Source organism: Quercus lobata, chromosome 11 (assembly GCF_001633185.2).
Source record: "Quercus lobata isolate SW786 chromosome 11, ValleyOak3.0 Primary Assembly, whole genome shotgun sequence".
NCBI classification, from domain to species: domain Eukaryota; kingdom Viridiplantae; phylum Streptophyta; class Magnoliopsida; order Fagales; family Fagaceae; genus Quercus; species Quercus lobata.
The window spans coordinates 33,052,122-33,079,503 of record NC_044914.1 but is presented as its reverse complement, the minus strand read 5'-3'; the positions used below and the strand labels follow the sequence as shown (position 1 = coordinate 33,079,503).

At 33.7% G+C, this 27,382-nt stretch overlaps 1 protein-coding gene across 2 annotated transcripts; it reads right to left on the bottom strand.

Moving 5' to 3' along the window:
- Positions 1-3,222: 3,222 nt before the first annotated feature.
- LOC115968311 (DNA repair protein REV1) lies at positions 3,223-27,072 on the bottom strand. Of its 2 annotated transcripts, XM_031087667.1 has the most exons (26): positions 26,786-27,072; positions 26,446-26,590; positions 25,979-26,094; positions 25,792-25,868; positions 25,056-25,570; positions 24,716-24,853; positions 24,401-24,533; positions 24,217-24,305; positions 23,994-24,044; positions 23,709-23,909; positions 21,952-22,071; positions 19,364-19,456; positions 17,718-17,777; positions 17,545-17,631; positions 17,242-17,325; positions 17,042-17,114; positions 13,437-13,505; positions 13,146-13,247; positions 11,820-12,113; positions 11,629-11,702; positions 9,521-10,101; positions 7,986-8,046; positions 5,942-6,114; positions 4,239-4,397; positions 4,080-4,152; positions 3,223-3,922 (listed from the first exon to the last, which is right to left on the bottom strand). In XM_031087667.1, the coding sequence occupies exons 1-23, from the start codon at positions 26,995-26,997 to the stop codon at positions 6,061-6,063; spliced, it is 3,429 nt and encodes a 1,142-aa protein (XP_030943527.1). In that variant the 5' UTR covers positions 26,998-27,072; the 3' UTR covers positions 3,223-3,922; positions 4,080-4,152; positions 4,239-4,397; positions 5,942-6,060. The 2 variants fall into 2 exon arrangements, with proteins under 2 accessions (XP_030943527.1, XP_030943528.1); XM_031087668.1 differs by lacking the exon at positions 19,364-19,456.
- Between the last annotated feature and the right edge of the window lie 310 nt (positions 27,073-27,382).

Below are 27,382 nucleotides of genomic sequence, written 5' to 3'. Positions count from 1 at the left end.
CATTCTATAGTTAAAACCAAATACTGAGTCACACACCTTTTTCTCCTCAACCAGCCTTATCTACTCCGAGAAAGCCAATTGATGTGAATCATTCCTCACGTCATGCTATACAAGGACACAAAAACAACATCAGTCCACAACATAAAAGCATCATTTTACAAAATCAAAGCAACTGTTTTGGATAAACATTATCTTCCTAATAAACACAATCTGGAATTATTGAGTTTTTTTTTTTTTTTTTTTTTTTTTTTTAAAGATTTAATTTGATAATTACGTATTACACATCTGTTGACGTAGATTTTGCAATTCTTCATGCTTTTTTAAGAAGTTTCTAATTACCATCCTAATGATATGGTCAAAGTTTGAAGTGAAGTAGTTTAAAATGGTTTATTTATTATATCATTAATATATATATATTAAGTTATTTTTTTAATATTGTCTTTTATTCCTCTTACCCCCTCTAATTTGAAATCTTGGCTCTGCTTACAACTTGATTGAATTTTATTTTCAATGGAAAGATAATATTGTCTGTATCTTAAAAAAAAAAAGACTACAGTGCTTTAATACTTTAATCTCCATCTTTTTATTATGCCACACATTATTGTGTTTGGATAAGAAATTTGGGATGGAATTTTACTCCAAATTATAAAGTAAGATTCCCAAATTTTTATTTTTATTTTTCCAGGAGGACTAAGAATTTCATTTAGAATTGAAAGCAGTTTGTCAAGTATCTAAATCTTAGGTTTCTCAACCAAAAAAAAAAAAAGTATCTAAATTAATCTTAATCCAAATTTCATGAGGAATGAATCATTTATAAATTTTATAAAAGACCATTATTGTCATGATACCTACCCTTATTACTACTTGTCATACTGTCACCTCCACTATCACAAGCCCTTACTAACCTCCCTATCACCCCCACCACCACAACTATCTGTCAACATTAGCACTGCACCAACACCAACACCAACACCACCACCACCATTAACATCAATATACCATAACATCTTTGCTACCAAACTGTTGTCACCATATCATTACCAATTTATCATGGTCTATGATTCTCTAATTCTTAATTTTTAGTTACTCATTCAAAGAATATCATTCTTTTGAAAATTTTAAGACTTAACAATTCTTATCAAATACAACATATATATGTAAGCTCCTACGGAATCTGGTTGATAAAAATTGCTTGGCACGTTATTCATGAATGTGTTTCTGAACCCTGCATGGAAATATTAGATCGCGGAAGAACTAAGAAAACCTTCTAATTACATGAACTTACATATTGTGACATTTTTCATTAGTTACTCCATATTTTTCCTGGGAAAATTGCTTCATAATAAAATTGCTCCATATGCATTTAAATTTAAAACTAACCAATACAAATCGCCACAACTTAGAGGGCGAATCACTTTTGCTTTTAGTTGACATGCATGCAATCTATCATCAGCAGCCTAACACAGAGAAATGTGGGCGCAAACCCCAAATTTAAGCAAGAGAAAAGGTCACACTGGTATACATTCTTGTATAAAAAATGAACCACTTACATATATAATTCAATGAAAAGGTTCTGACCTAAAAAAATGCAAAAAATAAAATAAAAATAAATGAAGGCATAAATTCCAATTGACCTCTTTGACATAAATATCATCTCCACAAAATTTGCATACAACTTTAGCAGAGCAAGTTTTTGGTTAATATAACTTGATTTAGACCACGCTGAAGCAAGACGACGTTGACTAATTCCTTTCTTGCAAAATTGTTGAACCTTATATTGTAAGTAAAATAGCTAAACCGACCATGGTTCTGATCAGTGACCGCTTCCCCCTTTGCTGGGTCCAGAATAAGCTTGGTTTATAATAAAACTTTTCATGGATGAAGAAGAAGAAGATTGATCTTTGAGAACTCTCAAACCCTCAATATGCATGGAATAAGAGAGCAAGAGGGTGAAGATGATGATGAAAATGATATTGAAAGCCCATGTAAGAGAATGTCCCTTCATTATTTTTAGTAATCTTGGAGGCTTAAAGGCTTTTGGTGTGGTATAGAGCGAAAGGAGAGTCTAATATATAAGGTGATAGAGAGAAGAGAGGTGAGGTGAGTTGTTAAAAGGTGTGATTTTGTTTTTTGACTTTGGCTATCGTAGGATATAGTTAGCGGTGGAGATGGGTTGTGTTTTCTTTCTTTGATGTTTTGAGTTTGAAAACGTATTAGCCCACGGTTTGACCATTGAAATGCATGCTTGGCTAGCGATGCGGAGGATGAAAGATATGAAGTCAATTTGTGGGACAAAAGGTACATAAAATTTGGTGGGCTAGCTAAACAATTGTTAGGCCACGGCAATTCCTTTACTTTTTGATGTATAATCTCTCTCTCAAAAACAAATATATTTTAGTATCTCTTTTCTCTGACTGATTGCTTTTACGACCGAATAAGTGTTTCTCTTTTCCCCCAATGGCCCAACACTCAAACTACTCTCAGATATCTAACTTCCTTTTCACATTAAGAGGTTTGTCCAACACGTGTAACCCTTAAAATGAGCATTTTAATGTTTTGACAACCGACTAGTCACTAAAATGGGACAAATAATTCAATATACATAGACATACTTTGCGTTTCATATAGGATTTCTGTCCACCTAGCTAAAAAATTGACATGTTTTACCATTCACCATAAAATATTAGCAATGATATAAAACATAAAAATTTTATTTAAAAAAAAAAAACAATCTGAGTTGATGGTGTTGATTTCTTGTTAGTCTTTCCTTTCAATTCAATGATTAAAAAAAAAAAATCACATATTTTTTAATATAATTATTTTAAAATATAATGTTGCTAGTATTAATTTGACCCTCCTCAGTCTTCATCATGATTTAAGTTGCTAAATCTTTGCCTGAAATCATGTAACTTAAGAAGTCAAAGAATGTTACCACCACCTTTAAGCCAGAATTTGGTGAGAGAGAATCATAGGTGTCTATTAGTAGAATGACCACAAACACGTGGACACTTTTATTTGTGTAAAGTAACAAACACGTGGACAAAAACAAAGAAATGTTTGCACAAAGTCAAAGGCTAAAGCCATCGTAACCAGTATTCTCACAAGTAAAGATCGAAAAAGTCAAGACACAAATTATAAGTCGTAACTTGCATGCAATGTTTTTGGTTACAAATTTTGAAGTCATTGGCATTGAAACTGAATCCATAATGGAACAAAAGAGTCTACATTTCAAAAATATGACGCCTGCTATTTCATTCTATAATGGAACAAATGTCAAAGTATGTTAAAATTTGAGACAATTGAAACTGAACCCCTTAGTCAAATTATGTCGATACATCTAATTTTTATATACATCAAAACACTTAAGTCAAACTAATACAAGTAATATACATTTTGGGATTTCAAAATCTAACAACAATAATCATATCATGCCCGGGTCAAATACAAGATTTATATTTACAAGTAATTGAGCAAGGGAAAACATACCTTTATCCTTTTTACTGCAGAGCCTTTTGGCCCTATTGGCAATCCTACAAACCGAAGTGCCTACTCTTTTCTTCTTCTTCTTCTTCTTCTTCTTTTTTTTTTTTTTTTTTTTTTTTTTTTTTTGGGTTGTTGATAATTTGAAGTGCCTACAATCACCTAATTAAGGAGAGCAAGTGGATATGAGGAAACTAATGAGTAACTAACTTCACCTCTAGTTTACAACCTGTGCAATACTATACAAAATATTAAACCCAACAAAACCAAATGGAACAAGAGCTCACAATTTCAGACAGGACTTTCATGTATTAAATACACAGATTTTCAAACTTCAACACAAGGTGCAGATTTGGAGCAGGAGAGGCAGCGGCAATTCACAAGCTACTACAATCAAGCATTTCCAATAATTTAACTGCCATGCACTTCAACACCAACAGAACTGTAAGCAAAAAAAATTTCCCAGTAATTCAGAACATGTCTTTACTCAAATGCACTTTATGAATGAGATGATCTTGGATATCACATAGTATCCAGCATTTTGAGTAATTTAGAACATGTCTTTACTCAAATACTCACAAGCAAGCCCAATGACGAACCTTGAAAATGTTTCCAAGATCTGGGTGTAAGAATCTTATCAGGGAGGTTCCATCTCTGTCTCAGGAACTTCAACTGGACAAAAAAAATATTTAATTAAGGTCTCTAATTTTACCTACAAATATAATAAACTTAATTTATTCATGAGTTGGAATGTGAACCTGTTATGCTTGGATTGGGCCAGGTTATGAAGTTAATGAAGCTGAAGCTTGGGCCTAATATAGCTTGTTTCGAAAACGAGCTCAATGCTTGAACTGTCTTGTCTGGTTCATAGGTTCGTAAGCAAAACACTTTCATACAGGCCTCCAATTTATGGTTTTCTGTCATCCAAAATTTTATAAGATTTATAGAAACAAAAAGCCCTGAATAGAAGTCTGTGTGTGTGAACAAAAAAGGCCTAAAGGACATATATTTCAAATTGACAGGTTATGTCATCAAAGATAAGAGTACAATCAATTATATTCTAAGATCTTTTGAATTTTAAATACATAGTAATAAAAAATTGACACAAGCTATGAGTGATTGATTTTAACAGACCGAGCAGACCTGGCTTATCAAACTTTGACGAAATGAATTAAGCATGGATTGTTGGCAACAGTTTAGCTCAAGGTCTCTGAATTATAAATAGTCAACCGAGTATGTGTAACTTACCAATTTAAAAAAAAAAAACATTAGCTTTAGAGATGCAAATGAGCCAAGTTGAGCTATAGCTAATTGCTCATCCCTAAAGCAAAAAGTTAAAAGATTTTGATGGCTAAAATCACATTACCACAGATGAGTTCAGTGATTTATCTAACAAAGAGGGGGGAAAAGGATAAAAGTTCTGATGGCATAGTAGGGAAAAAAATCAAAATTCTTTATATATATATACAAATCACAACTCTATAAATTACATAATGATGTAAAGGTTACATGTAACTAAACATCCATGTTTAGTTTCTTTTAATGCTTCTCCACTTGAATCTGAAATAAAAGTAAATGATTACATTTAAAAATAAAAAATAAAAAATTTGATGACAAGAAAATATACCCCAAAAGTGACCATTCTCTTTAGCCTGTCAATCATCTATGAAGAAAAAAGAAATTTATAAAAGGACAAAATATAGAAATAAAATGAAAAGACGAGCCTTTCAAGTGTTGCATATAAGTGACCTAACTATAATCGAAAGAAAAATATATGCATATTGACTAGAAAGTCAAAAAGTCTATTAATAAAATATTCGATCTACAGTTCAGACATGAAAAGGGACCACAAAGAATGCTTTGTGAGACAAGTTTGTGATAATCCAAATCAAAGAAAAGATAAGAGGAGGTCAACAGAGACAGCTTGATAATGGAGTACTAATTATAACCCGACCTTTAATAAATGTCTTTTCTATTAAGTAGCAAATTCTACTCAAAGAAATGGAACTTAGGTATACCACAAATATAAAAAGGAAGTGCAAAAATTTTCAACTTAAACATACAATTCAAGTTATAAGCACAATAAAGAGAAAACATACATGAGTAAAGAATAAAATATTATGCAATAGGACATGAAGATTTCAATATAATAAAAATGTTAGTAAAAAATAAAGTAGAGAGACAAAAAGATCCATAAAATTTGCGTAGCCATCCCCAAGTACATAGAATGGACATAATCCTCTGTAAATCTTGGCATGTATTTCCACCATAAAAGCGCAGTCTTTAATGATTGCAACATAATATTTCAAGTTACAATGTATGATGCACATACACTTAGAACGATTAGAAAACTGACCAAGGGAATGCATTGATAAACTCATACATACATACATACATACATATATATATATATTTTAAATCATTAAGAAAATTGGTAAGTATATTGCTCAAGAAATCATACCACTCCCCAAATTTTGCATTGTGGTTTAAAGGTAATTATCCCTCATGAATTGCACAGTGCACCGCTTGGACACTGGAACAAGGTTAATCAATCAGAGAAATCACAGAATAAGTGCAGCATTAATCCTTCAATGACATATGCAAGTTTCCTCCATATTTTTCTCCAACCAATGCCTGCAGGGTTGAGTTCCAAAAGGAAGGAAAAAAAAAAAATCATATAAAAAAAGATAGTTTTATCATATCAAGAAAGCAGTTCAGTGTTTACCTAATAGCAAGAGAGCAACTTAGGCAGTTACAAATTTATGACTATTTTTATTCAAACCAAAATATAGAGGACAGTATTCAACTTGTATGAATCTCTTTACAGAAGTTCAATAGATCCCTTCAGAAAAAAGAAAAAAAAAATACACTAAGTCCAAATATGGATAGTATTTCCGAGGTGACACAATTGTAAGATAAATCTAGGAACTATTAAGCCTGTAACAACTCAGAGAAACCACAAAACATTGATGCCATAGTAATCTACATTGTGGAATGCACATCCTACAAACCCAGTCCACTTCTGTCATACAACACACTTTAGTTTTTACCGCAAATTTGTACAAAAATATTACCCAGTTTTTTCTATTTATTATTTATAAATATAAGTCAAGGTCACAAATTAGCAAACAGAAAACTTACAGCATAGGAAATACTTTTGGAAGTGAGTATAAGGCAGTGATCCTAGCAGCTAAAGCAACAAGTGTTTTACATGTATGTAAGTAGATGCTTTCACATACTACTTTTTTCCCTACCTAAGTAAGAAACATAACACTGTAATTTAAAGAGGCTTGTTTCATTTATCATCCGTGGCTAAAAAATATAATCATTCGTGCATTTAGGACTAATTCATTGCTCTCAACCATGTAATCTAAATAAATCTACACCTCCGGTTTGGAGTGTGGTTGATGCGGGATGCATAAGGAAAAATTTATTTTATTGAATTTTGGAGTCAAATGGAATTTTTATTGGTCAATTTTTTTTGATTATATCCTAATAGTTTATTAGGTTATTAGTATTTTATTCCTAGAAGCAAAGTTATTTTTTTAATTCAATAATAATTATGGTTTTCTATATCATTTAGAATTAGGATTTAGTAAGTCTATATAAAGGACTATAATGTACCCCTATTAAAGGGAGATTATTTTGATGAATAAAGTTTCTATGAAATTGTCTCCATGGTCTAGTGCCAGCTCCAGCCAACCCTAGGTGCTAATTCCTGTTGGTTTTCCTTCATTTCGTGTTGATGTTTAGTGGTTTTCCTTCATTTCGTGCTGATTCCTAGGTCATCATCTATCTTTATTTTCCCTGTTGTAAAAGTCTAGTTTATCCTGCGTTAGTGTATACCACAATTTCATTGCCATTCCCTTCCCATCAACTGATATGAATCCACATCAATTTCATTGCCATTCCCTTCCCATCAACTGATATGATTCCACATCATAGGCAATGTAGTTCTTAATTGTACAAAAGCAATATGATCCAAATCATAGGCAACATAGTTCTTAATTCTACAATAGCTTCCAAACACAATGTTATATACAGGTCAACTAATTGATACAATTGATAAAAAAAAGGTTTAAAAATGCTTTACTACGCTGTAGTCTAGGGTAGGATTCAGTGAAATCCCTACACTTCTAATATCAAGTCCCTTTTATTTATAAGTCTATTTTCAAGTCTTATTGCACCAAACAACAATAAAAACCGAAACTGTTTAGAACCAGCAATGGGGAAAAAATTTTCTGAAGGGTCAAAAAAATATATAAATTACTCTTTGTAATCATTTAGATGAACAGGGAAAGCCATGGAGGCATGGGAAAAAATGATACAAATATCAGCAGAGCAAGTACCATAGAAAATCCTAATTTCTTAAGGCCTACATCTTGCAGATTTTTTGTTTTTTAGTCGGGACGTGTTCAGTTTAACTCATAGAAAGTAGATGCAATTTATACATAGGACATCCTAAGTAAAGCCACAGCAATAATCAGGAAAATTGAGGTACTAACCTGAAGGTAAGGAGAGACTATATTGTACACTTGTATGAATAATTCTGATTTCATTGCAAACCTGAAGAATTTGAGTATCAATCAATATGCATGTAGAACAGCAGTTTAAGATGCTTGAAGAAAAAATCAGAAACAATCAATCCAGAACATAACATACAACAAAAGATCATGAAATAGTATCATTACCATATAGATGGTAGAGAATAATAATAATAATAATAACAATATAACATGATACAATATTTGTTCTTTATAGGTAATAATATGTTTATTATAAAATAAATATGAAAGGGCATATCCCCAGTTCTATACAAACAGGGACCCTATAAATCAGATCCTATGATTTATAAGACCACTCAAATTTTGAAGATTAATAGTACAATCAGAGATTTAAAAAGAGGTGAAAAAGTATCAAATCCTCTCTTCAGGAAACCTATCACAATCTATTTGATTTTATTTGATCATCAAGCAAAGCGATCTAGAATACTCAAATTATCACCAAAGATGAGCATATATTCATCATTTCCAACAAATGTCAAATAATATTAATCCAAGACCAACACCCATAATCAGCATTTTGTTGATCACAACTGTTTACTTTATATTGTACAACAACAACAACAAAGCCTTAGTCCAAAAAATTTTGGGGCCTACTATGAATCCTCAATAGATTAGTTAGGGTTAACCACATGTATTTTTTTCCTCCATTCTATCCTACTAAAGTCATGCTCTCTATTATCTCCTTAATTGACATGTCCTCCTTTTAGCCTTGACAGACAAATTACTGGTGCAACTTTCCAGACATTTAGAATAAGTAAAAATACAGAAGTTATCAATTTAAATGAAGATTTTTGGACAGAATTCTAGGCCAGCAGTTGGGAATATTTTCAACCCCACAGGAGTTTATTTGTTTATTTTAGAATGATAAATGGTTAAGAACCAAAATTCACAAACACGAGAGCCAAATGTCATCAGCAAATGAGTTAAGTCCACATTTATGAGAATGATTAGATTACTACAGCTCCAGGTTAAAAAATATTAGTCAGTTTCCTAACAGTTTCATTCACATTAACAACACACATTCAAGCCTATAAGATAGAAGGGCCATCATGCATTGTGAAGTTTCTTTTTTTTTTGATAAGTAACAAAAATTTATTGATTCCAAATAAAACATCCTTGTACACCGGCAGTGTACATAGGGAGGAGTACAACATCATGCATTATGAAGTTGATATATGGATGTTTCATAAACAGAATCAGAATACACAAAATACGCTTTTAGCTAAGTCTCAACTATAAGCCAGCCTGAATTCAGGTCATGCCACATTTTTTAAAACCAAGAACTTAAGAATTTACATGCAAAGACAACCCAAACCATCATAACATTCACCAAAAGATGTTATGTGGATCAAATTAGAAGACAGAAAAACCAGTGTCAGCTTTAGTGCCAAATGAAATGCTATTAAAGGAATATAACCATGGAGAAGGATAAACTATGCATGACGGAAAGAGATTTAGCAAGCCCCAAAGCAAACCTTCGAAGAAGACGAAAACAAACATAGATCTCTTCAATATCTAATTCTATCTTTAGTTTAATATACTGCTTCAGAAGCTCACACAAGATGTACATAGCTTCATCCCAACCATCTTGAAATGCATCTAGTTGATGTAAAGATACAGAACTAATACGCTGTAGAATTGGAGATAAATTTCCAGTTGAGCCTGATTTGTAATACATCTCTGCAAGAATGTTTAATATCAAGCAATTGCTGACTTTGAACTTATCAACCCACTGTGGAGGAATTCCAACCCAAAGATTGTTGTCCAAGACAAAATCCTTTGATCCAGAGTTGTTCTCAGCTGTCTTGGTACCTAATGCTTCCAGAGGGATTTCTGTAGGATCCAAGAGAACATTTGGAGAAAAGACTTGCATCCTGTGTGCAGGAAGATGCTCAAGTATGTCAACTTTCAATTCTTCAGGCAACTGTTGTAAAACCGCGGTATCTACTTGACTTAGAGAGGAAGGTATCAAATCAGTTTTCTTGAGTCCTGAAGCAGGAACAAAGGATTCTGCCCCAGAAACTGACGGAACTTCCTTAGCTATATGCTGCTCTGCCTAGCAAAAAGTAAAAGTATTGAATAACCATAAGCTAAAAATACTGATGTAAAATGCATGTAAATAACCATTAACTCAATCATTATTTCATTTTAGAACAGCTGCAAAAGCAATACTCAGTAGCAATATCCTTAACTAGGGTTACAGCTTATGTATGGGACAAGGAAGGTAACTGAAGTGCTGTGTTTCTCTCATTTATCTTAAAGAACTTAGGAAAAGTATTAAAATGATAAACATAAACAGAAAGAGAAATAAGAGTACAGTAGATAGTTAGATAGACAATATTCAAAATTAGACCCAATATACAGGTAACTATGTTCAAATTTTCTTTTTATAGCATGGTATTTATAAATAACGAATTCTATTATCTTATCTAAAGAACTACCCCATGCATTAATAAACACAAGGAAGCCTAAGAAATAGATCAAGTCTTACATGCAAACGAAAGTGAGTCAGTGAATTATGTAACAGTGCTACTAACACTAATACCCTTAACATTCAATATTTGTCTAATAAAGGAAATCTTCAGCTGAAATCTTCTAAGGTGCAATGATTTCACTCCCTCCACAAAATCCACATCGACCATTCATGGGAGCTTTTAATTACATCACATTTCAAAAACTCACAACTCAATGTCCAGCATGACTGCATCAATGACTAAAAGAAATTATATTATTATTATTATTATTTTTTTTTTTTGATAGGTAATTCATTAAAAAATTGTGATCCCAATACACAGATTGTGTACAGAAAATGCACAAAAAAGATAAAAAGCATCAAAGAGCTAACTAATGTACAAAGAGACGAGTCCATGAAATCTAATAACCCCTCAACCAAGAAGGATACAAGTGGCAAAGTCCACTCATATAGCGTCTTCAAAAATAAAAACTTCAGCTTAGCAACACTTAGTTCTCGGTCTTCAAAACAAGATATTCTTATAAGCAATCCCTTGTATCCTATCTTTCAGCTTCTTAATAAAATTGATGGACATAAATGAAACAATGCTAGTACTTTGTCCCTTAAGAATCTAGTAAGCAAGTTGCTTTGAAGTTTTTTCCAACAGACAACATGCAATGCAGTATTCTTATAAAATATAATAATAATAACAATAACAACAAAAGATTTTAGGGAGAAGAAATTGATTTCCAGAAAGACAACAACAAACCCAGGAAGAAAGTGGGAAAAATGTCAAAACCTTTTTAGAGGCACTTTAAAATAGAAATATGGCCATTTAACAGACATTTTGATATTGTGCAAGATGGATTATAAATTAAAGAAAATCAAAATTAAGATAAAAATATAAGTCTTGCAGAATGCAATAAATTGAAAACTCTTTCATGTAATTTTGATAATAGCCAGTCAAGGGAAAAATAAAGCATTAAAAAGAGAAAATTCTTCTTTCTTTCTTTTTTCTTTTTTTTTTGATAGGTACATTAAAAAAAAAAATACCATGCTAGAAAGAGAAAATTCATGAAGAAAAAATACCCATTAAAAGAAAAGGAAAATCATATATATATGAAATGTTACCTTATTTTCTACTGGAATTTCATTTTGGAAGACCATGCTAGAAAGGAGAGCTGCCTGCCCCTCTTTCATTGCACCTAAGCAAACAAATTCAACACATCCCTTATGAACTCAGAATTAGTAGAGAAACAACTAGTGATATCCTGGTATTATTACAAAAAAATAATAATAAATAAATAAATAAAAGCCCTCACCTTCTATTTTTTCATGTGAATAAGCGCTCAAAGTATGGTTGATATTTTCAGTTTTACCTTTATTTTTAGCAATCAAATCAACCAATTTCCCACCATATATTTCATTCAACTCTGAAAAAAGTTCAGGAGGAAGGCTCTTCAAAACTCCCATATCAAGATGACATAAAGGTGGCAGCACTGAAACCTCATTCAGACAAGCTGCACCATTGGAGGTATTACTGTCCATTTGAATTGAAAGCCCAACTGAATTACCACACAGCTGGCCCAAAGTTTCATCCCCCTCTCCTTCACAACCTGTGAAATGGAACCAATACCAGAAGCCATACAATTTTAGTTCATCTTCAACCAAATCAAGAATACAAAAAAATAATAGTTAAATGATACATGATACATGGAAGACTAGGAAACAATCTGAAGCTGTCACATCAGCAAGGGTGGACATATTTTTCCTGAAGTTTAAAATAATGTCTAAGTGGCTTGTTTTATAAATTCAGCAGTCAACACTTTCCTGTATTGAATATGATTACATAAAACCTTCCACATTAGATAATTAGCTAAGAATTTTGGTTGGAGAGGACAAGACAACTTACAAATTAGCTGCATGGGATCTGATGTCAGCAAACATTATTTAGTCAATGAAAAAAATAACTCGATGTACTTTTTTTTTAAGGTTTTTTTTTTTTTTGAAAGTATACTCGATGTACTGATCATATTAAATCCCAACATTGATCAATAACATAAGGCTGATACTTTGGTACCAAGAATAGATATGAAAAGTGCTCCATAACTATGTTAGTATACATGAAACCCGTATTCCACTAGAAAGAAGGAATGTAAAGCACCAAACTCTCTCACTCCATACATGTGCATTTAGTGATGAAAATGTGCAATGTGCTTTGTTGATATCCAAAGAGATCTGAATGACTTCAATTTTTTTCTCTAATGAAAACTTTATTAGTGAACTTCACCAGTTAAATTTTACAGTCTCAGTTTGTTGGATGCCTAATCTGCTGTTTAAAATCATATTCACTTATGAAATTTTTGATTAACATGGACTTCAGATAAATGCATGTCTAGAATGATCTATTCTTACAGTGTCTTAAATTTATTTATTTCTCATGTTTACCCAAAGAAATAGAACAAAGAATGGTTAATAAAAAACCATACAACTAAGTCTCTCTAGGTGAGTTAGCTTTTAAAAATAAAATGGTTAGCAAAAATATACTGAAACAAATGGGAACAGTGGTTTAATTGCTAATTCCATTTCCAACTGCACAAGAATTAATTGTCAAGTAAACACAACTTAGAATTATATCACCCAATTACCTTGATTAGAACTCTCTTTGGCTACGTAATTGTTCTTGCATAGTTCTTCTGTTCTGGCTGAGGCAGAGTTGAGCCATGATTTCAAAGAATTTCTTTCAAGCCCTTCGAACAATGAAGCAACAACCAGATTCACTATCAGTCAGAATAAAGTGATGCAATGCAGGTTGAGGGTTGGGGGAGGGGGTTGTGTAAACCACATTTAGTCTTTCCATAGGCACACTATACAATAGTAATGCAGATTTGGTAAGCATAATGGAAGTGGGAACTAGGTTCAAGCAATAAAACACATACCTTGCTTGGAATTCTCTGTGCTTTCAAGCCTGGAAACTTGCAAGCCAACACCCCGAATCTCCTTGACATCTATGTAAAATTAATGAACATATAGATGTTTAAAAAAAAACATACTATGTGATAAAACTAATCTTAAAAGTTAAAACTCAATTTACTATTATCAAGGAGGAAAGTATCAAAGCAGTCACCATGAACCCTCATGCCATAGAGTAGTTAATATATGATGGTCATAACCAGGTTACAAATCTCAGCCAACCTAAACAAGTCCTCAAGCGACAAACATAGTGACTAATGATACAAACATTTTTGCATACTAAAAAAAAAAGGCCAAAAACTTGAATTTGAAATAAAATACAGTTACAGTGCCAGATGAAGAATCAAATGAGAAGGGGCAGAGAGAGAAGTGAAAATTTTATTAATTTAATCAACAATTAGTTTTATAATAGAGATAGCTTAACATCTTGAACATAAAAAGCAATTAGACCATAATTTTTGCCATTTAATAGAGAACACAATATAGACAAAGGCAACAATCCATTGGTTTTTGAACCCAAGCCTGTCAAGGTTTGGAGAATCTGAAACTCCAATGGGGCTTCCACATCAGGTTCCATTTCAGGTTCAAGCCAACCTACTCATTTTGGCCAATTATCACAATCTTGTTTCTCATCAACTCTCAAACCCATCTTTTTAAGTCAAACGAGTCAAGAAGCATCAAGGGAATCAAGACTGCGTCAACCAATGGCAGAGCAGCAGAAACCCACAGTAGAAGAGTTGGAATCAACCAATCCACCATGCAATATCAAGGATCAACTACAAATGGTGGTCATGTTGAAGGGGAACCACAATTGCATTCCAACCCGCAAGTGGCATTGAATTTAGATGGCGGTAGAAGGAAGACAATTCCAATGTACAACTTACATTAGTTTCAACGATGACACCAATTGTAAGTTCCAAGTCCCAAAAGAGGAGGAACACACTTCAGGGAAGGATTTGTTCTCATAACTGACCCAAAAACCAGCCTTTCAGCCAACCCATTTAAACTAGAATGATGAAAGTTTTTTTTTTAATAAGTTAGTATGATGAAAGTTGTAAGGAAGATACGAGATATTGATGGCACAACCATAGCATGGCTAGAGAAAGAATATCCTATTTGGAAGCCTAAGGTTAAGGCAAAGCCTAAGAATATGTTATTTGATTATTTAAGACTCAAAGGTGTTTTTTAAAATTCTACAATGGTTGGGTAGAGGCCATAATTATGGGCCATGGGTTTTCTTTTATACATAAGTAAGTCTTATTTAGTTTATGGGTCTTGTGAGCTTTGGTTTGATTCAATTGGGATTTGGTATAGTCAAAATAGAAGACCTAGTTCTACTAGTAGAAGTTAAGAGTAGGATCTACATAAGTGTCTTATTGTACTCAAACAAGTTAGAGTTGATTAATAAAATAATTAAGTGTTCTGTGTATTAAGGCACGTTGGCCTTAGGCTTTTTTTTTTCCTCCCTTTCTCTTCTTTCTTTCTTCTTTTCTTTCTCTCAGGTACTGTTCACGATCATGTTCAAAAGTACTGTTTATGTTACCATTCACTGTATACAGATTTTACAAAAGTTCCATTCTGTTTCTTTTCCTTCTTTTTTCAGGCATAAATCAAATATTTACTCCATTGACCCTTAACTCTTCTTAAAGGGTTTTAAACCCAAGATCCACAAATTCTCCTAATTCTAAACCCACCACAATCAACTCAACTATAGGGTAATTCTCTGAGTTCATTTTCAATTTTGATTCTTTTCCTACATTTTTCAGCCATAAATCAAATATGTTCTCTTTTCAACATTAACTCTTTTTCTAACGGGTTCTAAACCCATGATCCACAAATTCTCTTAATCCTAAACCCACCACAATCAACTCAACTATTGGGGAATTCTCTGAGTTCATTTTCAATTTTGATTCTTCTCCTTTTTTAAACCATAAATCAAATATGTTCTCTTTTGAACCTTAACTCTTTTTCTAAAGGGTTTTAAACCCAAGATCCACAAATTCTCCAACCCTAAACCCACCACAATTTGTTGTACATCAGATATCAAGGTAGACTCTACTCTAAGTGAGCCAATTTTCTGCTAACCCTTGAATATACATTCTATTGAAGCCTATGAAGAGACATTCCACTGAACCAGATATTTCAAAGTGGGTTAGACAGATGACCAATGGATTCAATAGATATATGGGGGTGTCATGCAAAGACTTCAAAGACTATTAGGAGAAAATTCTAAGCTTATTTGTAGTAATTGAGGCAAAATGGAAAAAGAAGGGAGCAAAAGGATATCCTCTAAGATCAGTTGACTAGGCCACTGAAGGTAGAAGAGATCTGAAAATATAGAGTGATCTTTAAATTATAAGGTTAAAAGTGATTTTCTAGTAAGAAGGGGTGGAGGTCCAAATTATTTCCAATAAAGCCAATGGTGACAAAAGGATGAGAATCAGAAATTTACTTAGATCACGGAAGGTTGACTTGGTGTGCCTTCAATGGACAAAATTGGAGCTGATATTCAAAAGTGTAGAGAGAAGCATTTGGGGTAACAACAAGTAGACTGATGCTATTTGGGTGCGGGTGCAAAAGGGGCTGCTAGTGGTATATTATTGCTTTGGAATAGAAGGATTGTAGAGAAACTTAGAGAGTCTACGGGAGATTTTCTGTTTCTTAAAAATTCAGAAATATGTGGAGGGCCAGTTTGAGTGTGCTTTTGCTAGTGTGTACAGGCCTAATGGGATATAGTGCAATTCTATATGAATCTGTACAATGAAGAGGTGAATCAGTGGCCAAGGTTGAACGGCCTTCCTTTCAATCACATCAGTGAAAAGGAGGCTGTATTAATAAAGAGAGCTTTTGAGGAAAGGTTTTTGAGGTGGTGAAAGAAATGAATAGAGTCCATATGGGTTTTCTTTGGCTTTCTTCCTAACTTGTTGGAATGCAGTAAAAAATGATAACATGAGAGTTTAAAAAGATTCTTAATGATACATACTAATGAAAAAAAAAAAAAAAAATTCTTAATGATACATTTATTGCACTTATTCCTAAGAAAATTGGGGCTGTGGAAATTAAAGACTTTCAACCTATTAGTATTATTGGTGGGGTCTATAAGATCATTGCCTAGGTCCTAACTAATATGTTTAGGTTGGCATTACATAATAACATCTTAGAATAACAAAAAGCATTTATTAAAGGGAGACAATTTCTAGGCTCAATTTCAATTTCCAATGAATGCTTCTTAGATAGTAGAATCAAATCAAGAGTCCGGGGGATATTTTGTAAATTGGATTTGGCGAAAGTATGTTATGATGTAAATTACGGCTTCTTATTGCCTATGTTGAGGTGATGTCGGTTTGGTGAAAAATGAAGATTTCTATTTTTGTGCTTCGAAGTGGTGTCAGGTCTAAATATGAACTTGGACTAATCATATCTTTTTCTTCTTCTTTTTTTATAAGTAACTTGGCTTAATCATATCTAACCAATGTATACTTCCCATATACATTGATTGCACTCCTTTTTGCCCTCAATGAATTTTCTTTGCTTACCAAAATTAAATTAAATTTAGAGGAAGCTGACTTACCCAAGTGGAAGGACCCAAAAAGCTGCTTTGTTATCCTTTGAAGTACTTCCACATCATCAGTAGCAACTGGAACCTTTAAAACATCAATTACTATTATAGTTTGAACTCAAATCCCCAAGCTAAAACCATTTAATGATGCAAAATTAGCTCTATATACACACATAGATATGCGTATAAAATTATGTCAAGTATATTTCTACCGTTGTGGAGTGACTCAGATTTTCGCAATCTCCATGGCCCATATACTTTATAGGCTCCTCGGCATCTTTTCTTCTCTTTTTTATCTAAGATCAATGAATCACATAAACCGAGAAGTTTTCAAATTACTTGGATCCCATAAAAGACAAGAAGCTCCTCAAAATATTTAAGGCATAGTAACCTCTTATAAAATTAAAAGAAAGATAAATAAATGAAGCCCATTCAACTTGAATCCAGTAATAAATCATTCAAAGCTAGTAATGATAAAATATATTTGAATGATACATTAAACAAAAATATGACACCTTGAGGGTAAAAGTGCGCCCTTCCACTCCACATCCTTGCAAGCGCAACGAAACCTCCTTGCAGAGGTTTGAGAGGAAGTTTTGAGCCTAAATAAGGACAACGTCAATAACTATTCAAATTTATTAAAAACAGAAATGTGATAATTAGCTTCAAAGTGCATCAAAATACCAACATCTTTCACATCCTTGAACCTCACACCCCAATTCACTTCAGCACCTACAGATTTGCTTTCCTGCAGATCACATCTCTGATAAGCAAGGCTGAATGATGGCAAATGAAACAAAAACAGAAGTAAAGAATATTGATCCAAACAAGAATGCTAAATTCAAGTTAGTTGGCTCATATGGGCTGTGACACCTCGTCACCAAATCATAAATGAACTTTAGCATGATGAACAACCGTTGTTGCAAACAGGTGTTTAAACTATACAGCAGTCCATGTTCTTTGTCAAAGTATTAGATGAAGATAAGAGATATACAATTTTATTGGCCATTGTGATATATAACAAAAGGAAAAAACTTTTTTTTTTTTTTTTTTTATAGATAACGTAAAAATATTATTAAAAAAAGTGTCAAACCAAGTACATTGGGGATGTACTATGGGGGCACAAATCAGGAACCAACAACGATCAAGTAAAACAGGAAGGGAAGAACAAGAAAAATGAGAAAATACCACACTCCAGTCAAAGAGAATGTGCAAGAAAAAAGACTTAAATTCTCGTAAAGAAAGTTCACAACCCTCAAAGCTTCTAGCATTCCTTTCATGCCAAATGCACCATATCAAACAATGAGGCAGTATTCCCCAAACATCTATGTTGCGATGTCGCCCAAACTTTCCCTGCCAAGACTCAAAATACTCAATACTGTATGAGGCACAACCTAGTGGATACCAAACAAACAGAATACCAGTGACCACGACTCCCAAGCTATGGGGCAATGAAGCAGAAGGTGATCCACTGATTCCCTACATCACTTACACATATAGCACCAATCAAGCACAAGCACACGTCTTTTACGAAGGCTATCTGTTGTTAAGATCTTACCTAAAGAAGCAGACCAAGAAAAGAAAACTACCCTTGGAGGAACCTTCAATTGCCATAACATTCTCCAAGGGAAGGATAAAAGGGTAGGAGGGTAGAAGGAACGATAAAATCCTCTAACCCCAAAACTTCTGTTCTTTGCTGGCTTCCAACAAACCTTGTCGGGACCAAACTCCCGCACAGTCGAAGAATAGACCATACCCATAAACCGATCAAAACAAAAGGAAAAAACTTACTACACACGTTAATACACAAACCTTTACACACAAAAAAGCAACTGAAATCGTGTCCAACTTGAAAATCATGACTTCAAGTCACAATTTCAGTTTCTTTTTCACGTGTGTGTAAAGGTGTGTGCATTAGCATGTGTGTAATAAACACTACTCATAACAAAAAAGTTCAAACAAGATCAAAATCCAAGGAATATCACAAATAGCTGGGAACCACGCCTCATATTGCAGAGGTCACTGTTTCAAGTCTCCCTTTCCCCCTTCCCTTGGGGTCAAAACTTATCCTCCAAAAAAAGTTAGATAAGATCATAATTTCCTGATAAACAATCATATACTTAACTAATCACAGATAACAGCCAAGTACAGCACCTAACTAGTGAAAAGAAAAAAATCGATAACATTCCATTCATAAAAATGCAAGGGAACTAACATGACACTCACTACAGATATTTGAAAAAGTATTTGTCTACCTTAACCATAAGCTAAAAAGAAAGACGTTATTTAAACTCAAAACTATATAGTTAAACAATATCGTGTTCTTTGCCAAACCTGAATTAACCCAACCAGCCGATTATCTAGTCCCCTGCTATAATTCCATAGCATCTCCCCAGTCTTCAGTCCAAAGTCCTTTTGAAGAGAGTCCTAGAGATGCCAAAAAGGTGCAAATAGTGGAATACTTGAACATCACCACAATGTAAATAATAAAATTTCAAAATAATTAGTCCAAAATATAGGAAAAGCCAAACTGTAAAGCATTATCAATAAACCTCCAAAGGTTTATTGTCTAGTATGGAATTGCAAGAAATACAGCTGACTAGGATGCCCCTTAATGATAGCACACAGACCATTCTGAGCATTACCAATTCTTAGGATAGCCAAGAAGGAAAAAATGATTTACCCATGACCCACAGACTTCTAGAAAGATAACTAAAATGAGATATGTTTATGCATAACATAACAACAAATCCCAGGACATTGTCAGCTTTCAAGTCGGCATAAGGGCTGACATTGTTTTTTTTATAGGTAATTTACACACACCTAATGGGCCTTGAACCCACGAACTCACTGTGCACCTTTCACTTACAAAGGGAGAAGGTGTCATTTGAACTAGAGCTCATTGGCCCACATAAGTGCAGACATAACACATCTAAACCAAAATGAAGACGTAAAATGCAGCATTTTCATAGGGTATAAAGAATGAAAAAAATATTCCTTAAAGGCCAAAATGAAGCAATATTATCATTTTAGGTTATACAACAGGAAAACAAATCAAGATTTTACTTCTGACATACTAGATAAACTCTAAAATCTTCTTTATTTGCTCATAACTCTACGGACACAATTTGCCCTATTTGATATTGCCTCATCACATGGAAGGCCATATAGAGAGGTTATGAGACATTGCAGGGATCACCCCATCCGCCTTTTCCTTGGAAGGCCAAGGCCCCTTGGAGAATTTCTTTCTTTGTGTGGACAGTGGCTTGGGGGAAAATTCTCACTTATGAGAATTTTCTGGTGTTGTATGTGCTGTTGTAGAGGGGAGACTGTGGATGACCTCTTGATTCATTGTAGTGTGGCTTTCAAGTTGTGGAGTTGTATATTCAGGATGTTTGGGGTTAAGTGGGTTTCACCAGAGAAGGTTCTTGATTTACCATGTGAGTAGCAATGTCGAGGACCAAATTCATATATATGTTTGATGTGGACTATATCGAGGGAACGAAATCGGCGTACTTTAGAAGATGTGGAGTGCACGTCATCTCAATTGCAAGCACCCTTCATTAGTTCTATTTATGAGTGGCCTTTTGTATTGAGTCTTACTAATATTAATTCTATTCACTCCTTCATAGAATCAATCCACGTCTAGATATTTCTCTCATTGTAATTCTTTAGGATACTTCGTGCTTCTTGTCACTAAGTAGTCTCGTTTCAATAATATTATTTTACCTATCAAACAAAAATATTGCCTCATCACATGGTGAGTAGAAACCTAAAGAATTCAATGTCAAACCAAAATTTAAGCTTTGAAAATTGTTCCTGAATTGGAAAGAAACTTTAAGAAAGAGACATAATATGTACCAGATGTTTATGCACAAAATTTGGGGCATTAAAATCAATGATTAGATTTTAAAGTACGGCTTCCTAGTTAAGAAAGTATAAATAGGGTCTCAATAAACAATCGATTCACTCTCGAATCATTGGCGTACTTGAATAGTCATTTGATTTTAAAGACTCAAATGCAAACAGATGTTTAAAATTTCTAAACACCTGTCCTGAACTTAAAAGGTAACTTCAAACATTCTTCAGACCCTAATAACTTGTATTTAAATCTTTGGAAGAAAGATTAAGGGCTTTAAAAATCTTCTCTCTAAACATTAGGGTAGTTCAAGACACCTTAATTTGAGTTTATTTCTTACATATTAATACTTAATTATTTCAGCATTTCCTATTTCAACTTTTCAACCATGTTTGATTATTATACTTGTATCTCTTTAGAGTCTTGTATCTCCTTTCATTTTCAAGTTTCCTAGGCATATATTGAATATTTTTTCCCCATCCATTTTTTTTTTATATAAGTACTGATGTAGGGGATGATGACATGGCCAAGTATGCCACATGGCAATGGTAATGACACAGCCAAATATGCCATATGGAAATAGAGATACCATGGCTGAGTATTCCACTAGGAAAATCTAATTCCCATGCATGTAGACCTGGCCAAAACATGTGTATCATGTGGTTAATTGTATTAGACATGTGGCTATAGTTTATTTTGATCTTATTCCCAATATACCCTTCCCTTTACTTTATTCAAATTTAAACTTTTGAAAGTTTGTAAGGGCAATTTTGAAAACTTATATATTTCTCTTTGAAAGACAAAGCATTAAATGATGTTACCTTAAAAAGTTAAATTTCTAAACTCGACAAACAAAATGTAATGGAGGGAGTAATAAATGAAATTGTACTATAGATTGAAGGAAAACCTTAAGTGTACAATATGTGTGCAAAAGGTTCACCAAAATAATACATGCAAAATTCAACCATTCTAATTTGATAATCATAAAACAAAATGGAGAGGTTCACCTAATTTAACCATTTTGGCAAATGAAAAGAAAGGAAATATCAGTAGTATAAAAGACCTTGGAAATCATACGCAACTGTCCACAAGTCCAAACATCTTGCTTCTTCAACTTCTCCTCTAAAACATGCCCTATCCCTGGAAGTGTCTTGATTGGAAGTTGACTTAAATAATCATCAACCTGAAATTTTCAAACTACGTTAGGCAATCTGCACTAACCCTGAACTTCTATTTATAGTTTTACATGATATTTGACAATAGATAGAATAACAAAGTCAACAAAAAGTCACAGCGAGCAACTAAGGGCCTCAACCTGGAAAATTGCAACAAGGAAAGATAGATAAAAGGTAAAAAAACATCCAAGTCATCCTTACTTACCACCCACTTAAAAGTGTTAAAAAAAAATTCAGTAACAAAAATTGTAGTGTGGACCAAGGACCAAAGGCATTAGCTCCATCAATAATTTTTTTTTTATACCATATCCAAGCTTATGAAATAAGGTATATTACCAGGTAGAATAAAAAAATAAGAAAGAACAATTTATAAAAATATAAGTAACAAAATAGGCATAACTGAAACTTAAAGCTTATAAGGTGAAGTAAATCCAATTTCCAAAGAAACATCAACAAGCATAATTGAAATGGAAGTGTTAGGGGTAAAAGATAACAACGTGCCCATTGTATATGACATAGCAGCAATATAAATCTCAACAGAGAAATTCAATGAATGAAATGGAAAAAAGGATAAACCAAGTTTTCAACCATTTACTATAATTCCATAAGGACAATAAGTTCTCATGGGATTGACAAGGACAAAATCAAAATGCCCATGCATATATTGAAAGCACTTGGTGCAAGATACAAGCAAAAAAATTAATGCAGCCTTCTTGATATCATTGCCATTCTTATGTTAAACTCCTGACACGCACTTTATTCCAAATGTCCCAATATGTTATAACACCCCCCCACCCCCCCCAAATAAAAAAAATATAAGATAAAAAACTTCACCAAGGGGAAAATTTGAAAAGAATGTCAACCACACCAGATGCAGTAGAAAGGCTGAGCTAGTTCAACTGATTGAGAAAAAGAGTTGACTAATGGAAGGTATTTCCGTCAGTATTGAAGACATTTGATTCAACAATTATCATCAACCCTTTCAAGTTTCAATTATAGATCCTTAGTAGCAACATGAATATTTAGACAATCGACAATGAGTTGAAGAGATGCAAAGTACCATATATATGTTATATAAAAGATGAGGTAAATTTTATAGAGATGGGCATCCATGGGCCAAAAATTTAACCAGGCATCCTTTGATGATAATTTTTTTGAAGAGAGAAAGAGAGAGAGAGAAGAAACCTCAAATATCAACTACTCCAGGCACCCAGCATCAAATCTCTACATATTCTAATATACATGTTTAAAAATAAATACATGAATAAATTAAACATAAGCCCTGGCTCATAGAAGCCTCATGCAAGAATCCACTAAGAAAATAAAGAGGGCATTGCCTTCTTGTGCTTGAGGAAATGAAAACAAGAATCTAAGATGCCTAATAATTTAACAACAGAATTAATATTTAAAGTAGTTCTTAAATAGACAATGAGAAATTTTCAATTTAAACTTAAATGGCTGCCAAATATAAGATAATCTACAAGACTCGAAGGCATGCAATCCCAACATAATGATAAGGCTTTTTTTTTTATAAGTAAAAAAATAATTTAAAGCTGTTAAAATGCTGTGCTTTACATACTTGAAAATTATCACATTCAGACATACATACACAACTTATGAGCATGAAAATTTTCCCAAAACACACCCTTTCAGGAGGAATGTAACATTGACCATCTGGTTTTGCAGTTCTAGTGGCAAGGCGAGCCATAAGCATATTCCCAGCAATACCAACACTTGCAGTGCATCTGGTAGTCTCAAAAATCTCTTTTCTTATTTTTGAAGCTAGAAGCTGGGGATCCCCCTCTGAGTCAGTCACATCTAAAAAGGCTTCATCACAGCTTACAGCCTACATTCCACATCAGTTAAAATATTAGCAAGACAACAAGTGAAAACTGATATGCACAAAATGAATTCATTTTTACAAGCAGACCTGCACTTTGTTGCCATGCTTATGCAATACGTTATAAAACTGATCAGCTACCTGCAAATTGTCCAACAGATTATGTGCCGCCAATAAACCCAATAAAAAAAAAGGAAGATGAAATATAAAAAGCAACGCAATTAGAAGAAAATAGAAAGCCAACTTTCACACTCTATGAGAAATTTATTTGGTCAGGAAAATTAAATGTTCAAGTGTATGGTTTACAGCTTGCCTCCTCATAAGCTTCAAAGTTGTATGGAAAAATGACCAAGTGGGGACAAAGAGCCTTGGCATTTCTAACAAACATTCCAGCCTTAATTCCTATAAGAATAAAAATATAACTTAAATGCAGAATAGAATCCCCCCAAGAAGGTGGTAAGGTTGATTGAAATAGAGAGAACTTAGCACAAACCAACCATAATCTCGAGCAGGGTAGTTTGCAGATGAAATTTCAGCAGTTCCTTTCGTGTTGTCTGAATGGCATACAGCAACAGGCTTATCTCGTAATTCAGGATGGTTCCTGATGACAACTGAGACAAAGAAGCAATCCTGGAGAAGCAAATCAGAGTATAGAGATTACCATGTCAGCATTACATCCATTCTTACAGGCTCAAATCACATTATTCTAAAATTGGTAAACTTAACAACCATATTATATCAGTCTTTAGAAGGAAAACAATAAACACCCAAAGGCCAAAGTTATATTCAACAGCCAAGAGTATAGAGATTACCATGTCAACATGCATAATGGCAGTCTTCAGAGGAGAGGCTTTAATATTAGAACTTGTGCAATTAAACCCATTAGATAAGCTGTGAAAACGTTTACGGTATCGATTTCTCCAGGTGCCTATGAAGTGCAGCCTCGAGTTCTGCAGAAATTATAATATGGTCAGAATATGACCTGAAAATGCCCCAGGGCAGATACACACAAGGTCATACATAACATGATGCAACAAGATGTTCTGTCTGGTAATCATTTGAACACATCAAGTAAACAAACTTATTGAAACACATAATTATTAAATATACAGCCAATATTTCTTTTAACCAATTTGCTTTCCTATTCATTACCTTGAAATAATTTTCCACAAAATTTGGATCCCCAAGAGTTGAATGACTCTGATTAGAAGGCTCACTGACCATTGAACTTGGTGAACCTTTAATATTTTGGTTGTTTATGCAGTTGCTGCTAACAAGTGCAGCGGGTTGGTAATGACTTGACTGCAGATCATTTTTTACACTGCTCTCATCTTTTGCGTCAATATTACTTGGTATTCCCATAGCCACTTCACAGGGTTTGCCAGAACTGCTAGTGGTCTCCTCAACTAATGATGCATTAGAGTTCTCATTCACAAGATCATCTGATTCTCTACTAATTTGCTTATGGTGCTCAAAGGGTGCACTCACTTCAGAAAAATATGTATCACCTGATGTACCAACTTTTAAAGACGAATCCTCAGCTTCAGGATTTACTTGACAAGGTGCATGAGTTGAGGCACTGTTGGAGACTGAGCTTCTTTTCAGAGTAAAAAATGATGACAACTTTGGTTGGTTATTAGCAAGCTGATCGAGTTGGTACGGAACCCCTGGAGATAGCAAAATCAAATCCATAGCAAATTAGATAGATGAAGAAGAAGAAAAAGAAAATCTTCAGAGCATGACCACTACAGAGGAATATAGCACTGAAAAATTCTCACTCTAGCCATGTTGAGGAGACCAAGCCTCTTTTTTCCACTGAATTTAGTTTGGGTCTCTAACAAGGTATTTTGTCAAGAGAAATCCAAATTTATAAAATGCATGAACTTACAACTCAAAAGTTTATTGGCAGCAACAGACTCCAAAATCCACGCGGGTTTTACCACAGGGAGCCCACGGCTAAAGGACCTGAATTGAAATTACAAACAATAGCAATCACAATGATTTTTAAAATAATAATAATAAACAAACACACACACATTCGTAAGAGTTTGAAAAAAAAAAAAAGTGAGATAAACCTCAAATTCTTAATTTTACTATCAGGAAGATTACTGCAGATGATATGGGTTACACAACGTCTTGAAAAGTAATTCTCAAATCTTCCACCATGCTTTAACATGTAGCCTCGCAGTTCCTGAAATAGCTTACTATAAATAACAGTGACAAATGAAGATGTAACAATAACCCTTGATTACTAATCTATAACACTAACAATAACTCCAAAATTTATCAAATTCCACTGTTCAGTTCCTAAACCCCACCCCACACTTGAGTTCAACCTATTGAAATTAGTGTAGACGAATTTTTAAAGTCATTGTCCTGTTTTTTAAATAATTCAAAAGGTTCAGAGTTCAGACCAAGAACTGGAACAAATTTAATATAAGGTCTAAGTGTCCAACTTTCATCTCTTTTTTACTATTCTTGTTTAATTTTCTCAGCAACCAAGCACAGTTCAACAGAAAATTATTACAAAAAGCGATTGAACCTGACTGGAAGGAACCGTGAAACCATCGACAAAGATGGAAACCCCATCGAATATAGGCTTCACAGAACCCGAACCACCATGAGAAGAAGTCGAAGCTTCGGCTTCAAACTGGTTCTGAAGTTTCCTATTCTTCTCTACCATATAACTACATTAAAAAAAAATCGTCAACAACACCATCAAAAAATCGCAATCAAAACAAAAACACGAAGTAACAAATTCAACGGTGCTTGACATGAAGAAATTCCAATTATTCTCAACCATAAAATCATAAATTTTCAAAAATTGAAGAAATGAGAGAGAGAGAGAGAGAGAGAGAGAGAGAGAGAGAGAAAAGAAGAACCTGCCGAAATTGGAGAACGGTGAATTGTTGAAGGAGGAGCGAGACGAAGAGCGAGAACTGGAGCCCCAAGCGACGCCTAGGGTTTTCTGACTGGTTTTTTTCTTCTTATTGGAAGGGTTTGAATTTGAATTTGAATTTGAAGAGGCCGAGTTACGGTTATTATTGAAGCTTCTTTTGGCCGAGTTGTCTGAGCGAGTCGATTCCATGCTCATTTTTCTTTGGAGAAATGAAAAGAGTGTCGAGCAAGCTTTTCAACGCAAATGCTTTTCTTTTTCTTTTTTCCTCTGTGTGTGTGAGAGATTTAAATGAAGCGGCAAAATGGAGCTTCTGTGAGATATATATAGTGGAGGACCCAACCAGTCCCATATGGTTGCGGGTTACCTAATGGACCATGATTCATGGATAGTTGGTTGTGCTTGGGTCAGGTATATGGTCAAATTACAACCTAAGTAATTCTAGGTCGCAACATTTTCATAACAAATTATATATAGCAAATCGTTATTGACTGATAAAAAGTAATGTCAGTTCTAGGCTAATATTAAAAAAAATAATAAGTTACTACCAAAAATTTGTTGTAAAATTATTGCATATTTAGCA

Bases quoted from the DNA above. Each gene is read 5' to 3' on its own strand.
- LOC115968311 (XM_031087667.1), bottom strand. From the start codon at position 26,997: ATGAGCATGGAATCGACTCGCTCAGACAACTCGGCCAAAAGAAGCTTC. The intron at 17,632-17,717 runs GTTGGTATTTTG...GTCCTTATTTAG, and splicing joins GGTTCAAGGATGTGAAAGAT to GCTCAAAACTTCCTCTCAAA. The intron at 17,115-17,241 runs GTAGAAATATAC...GATGTTTTAAAG, and splicing joins ATCTGAGTCACTCCACAACG to GTTCCAGTTGCTACTGATGA.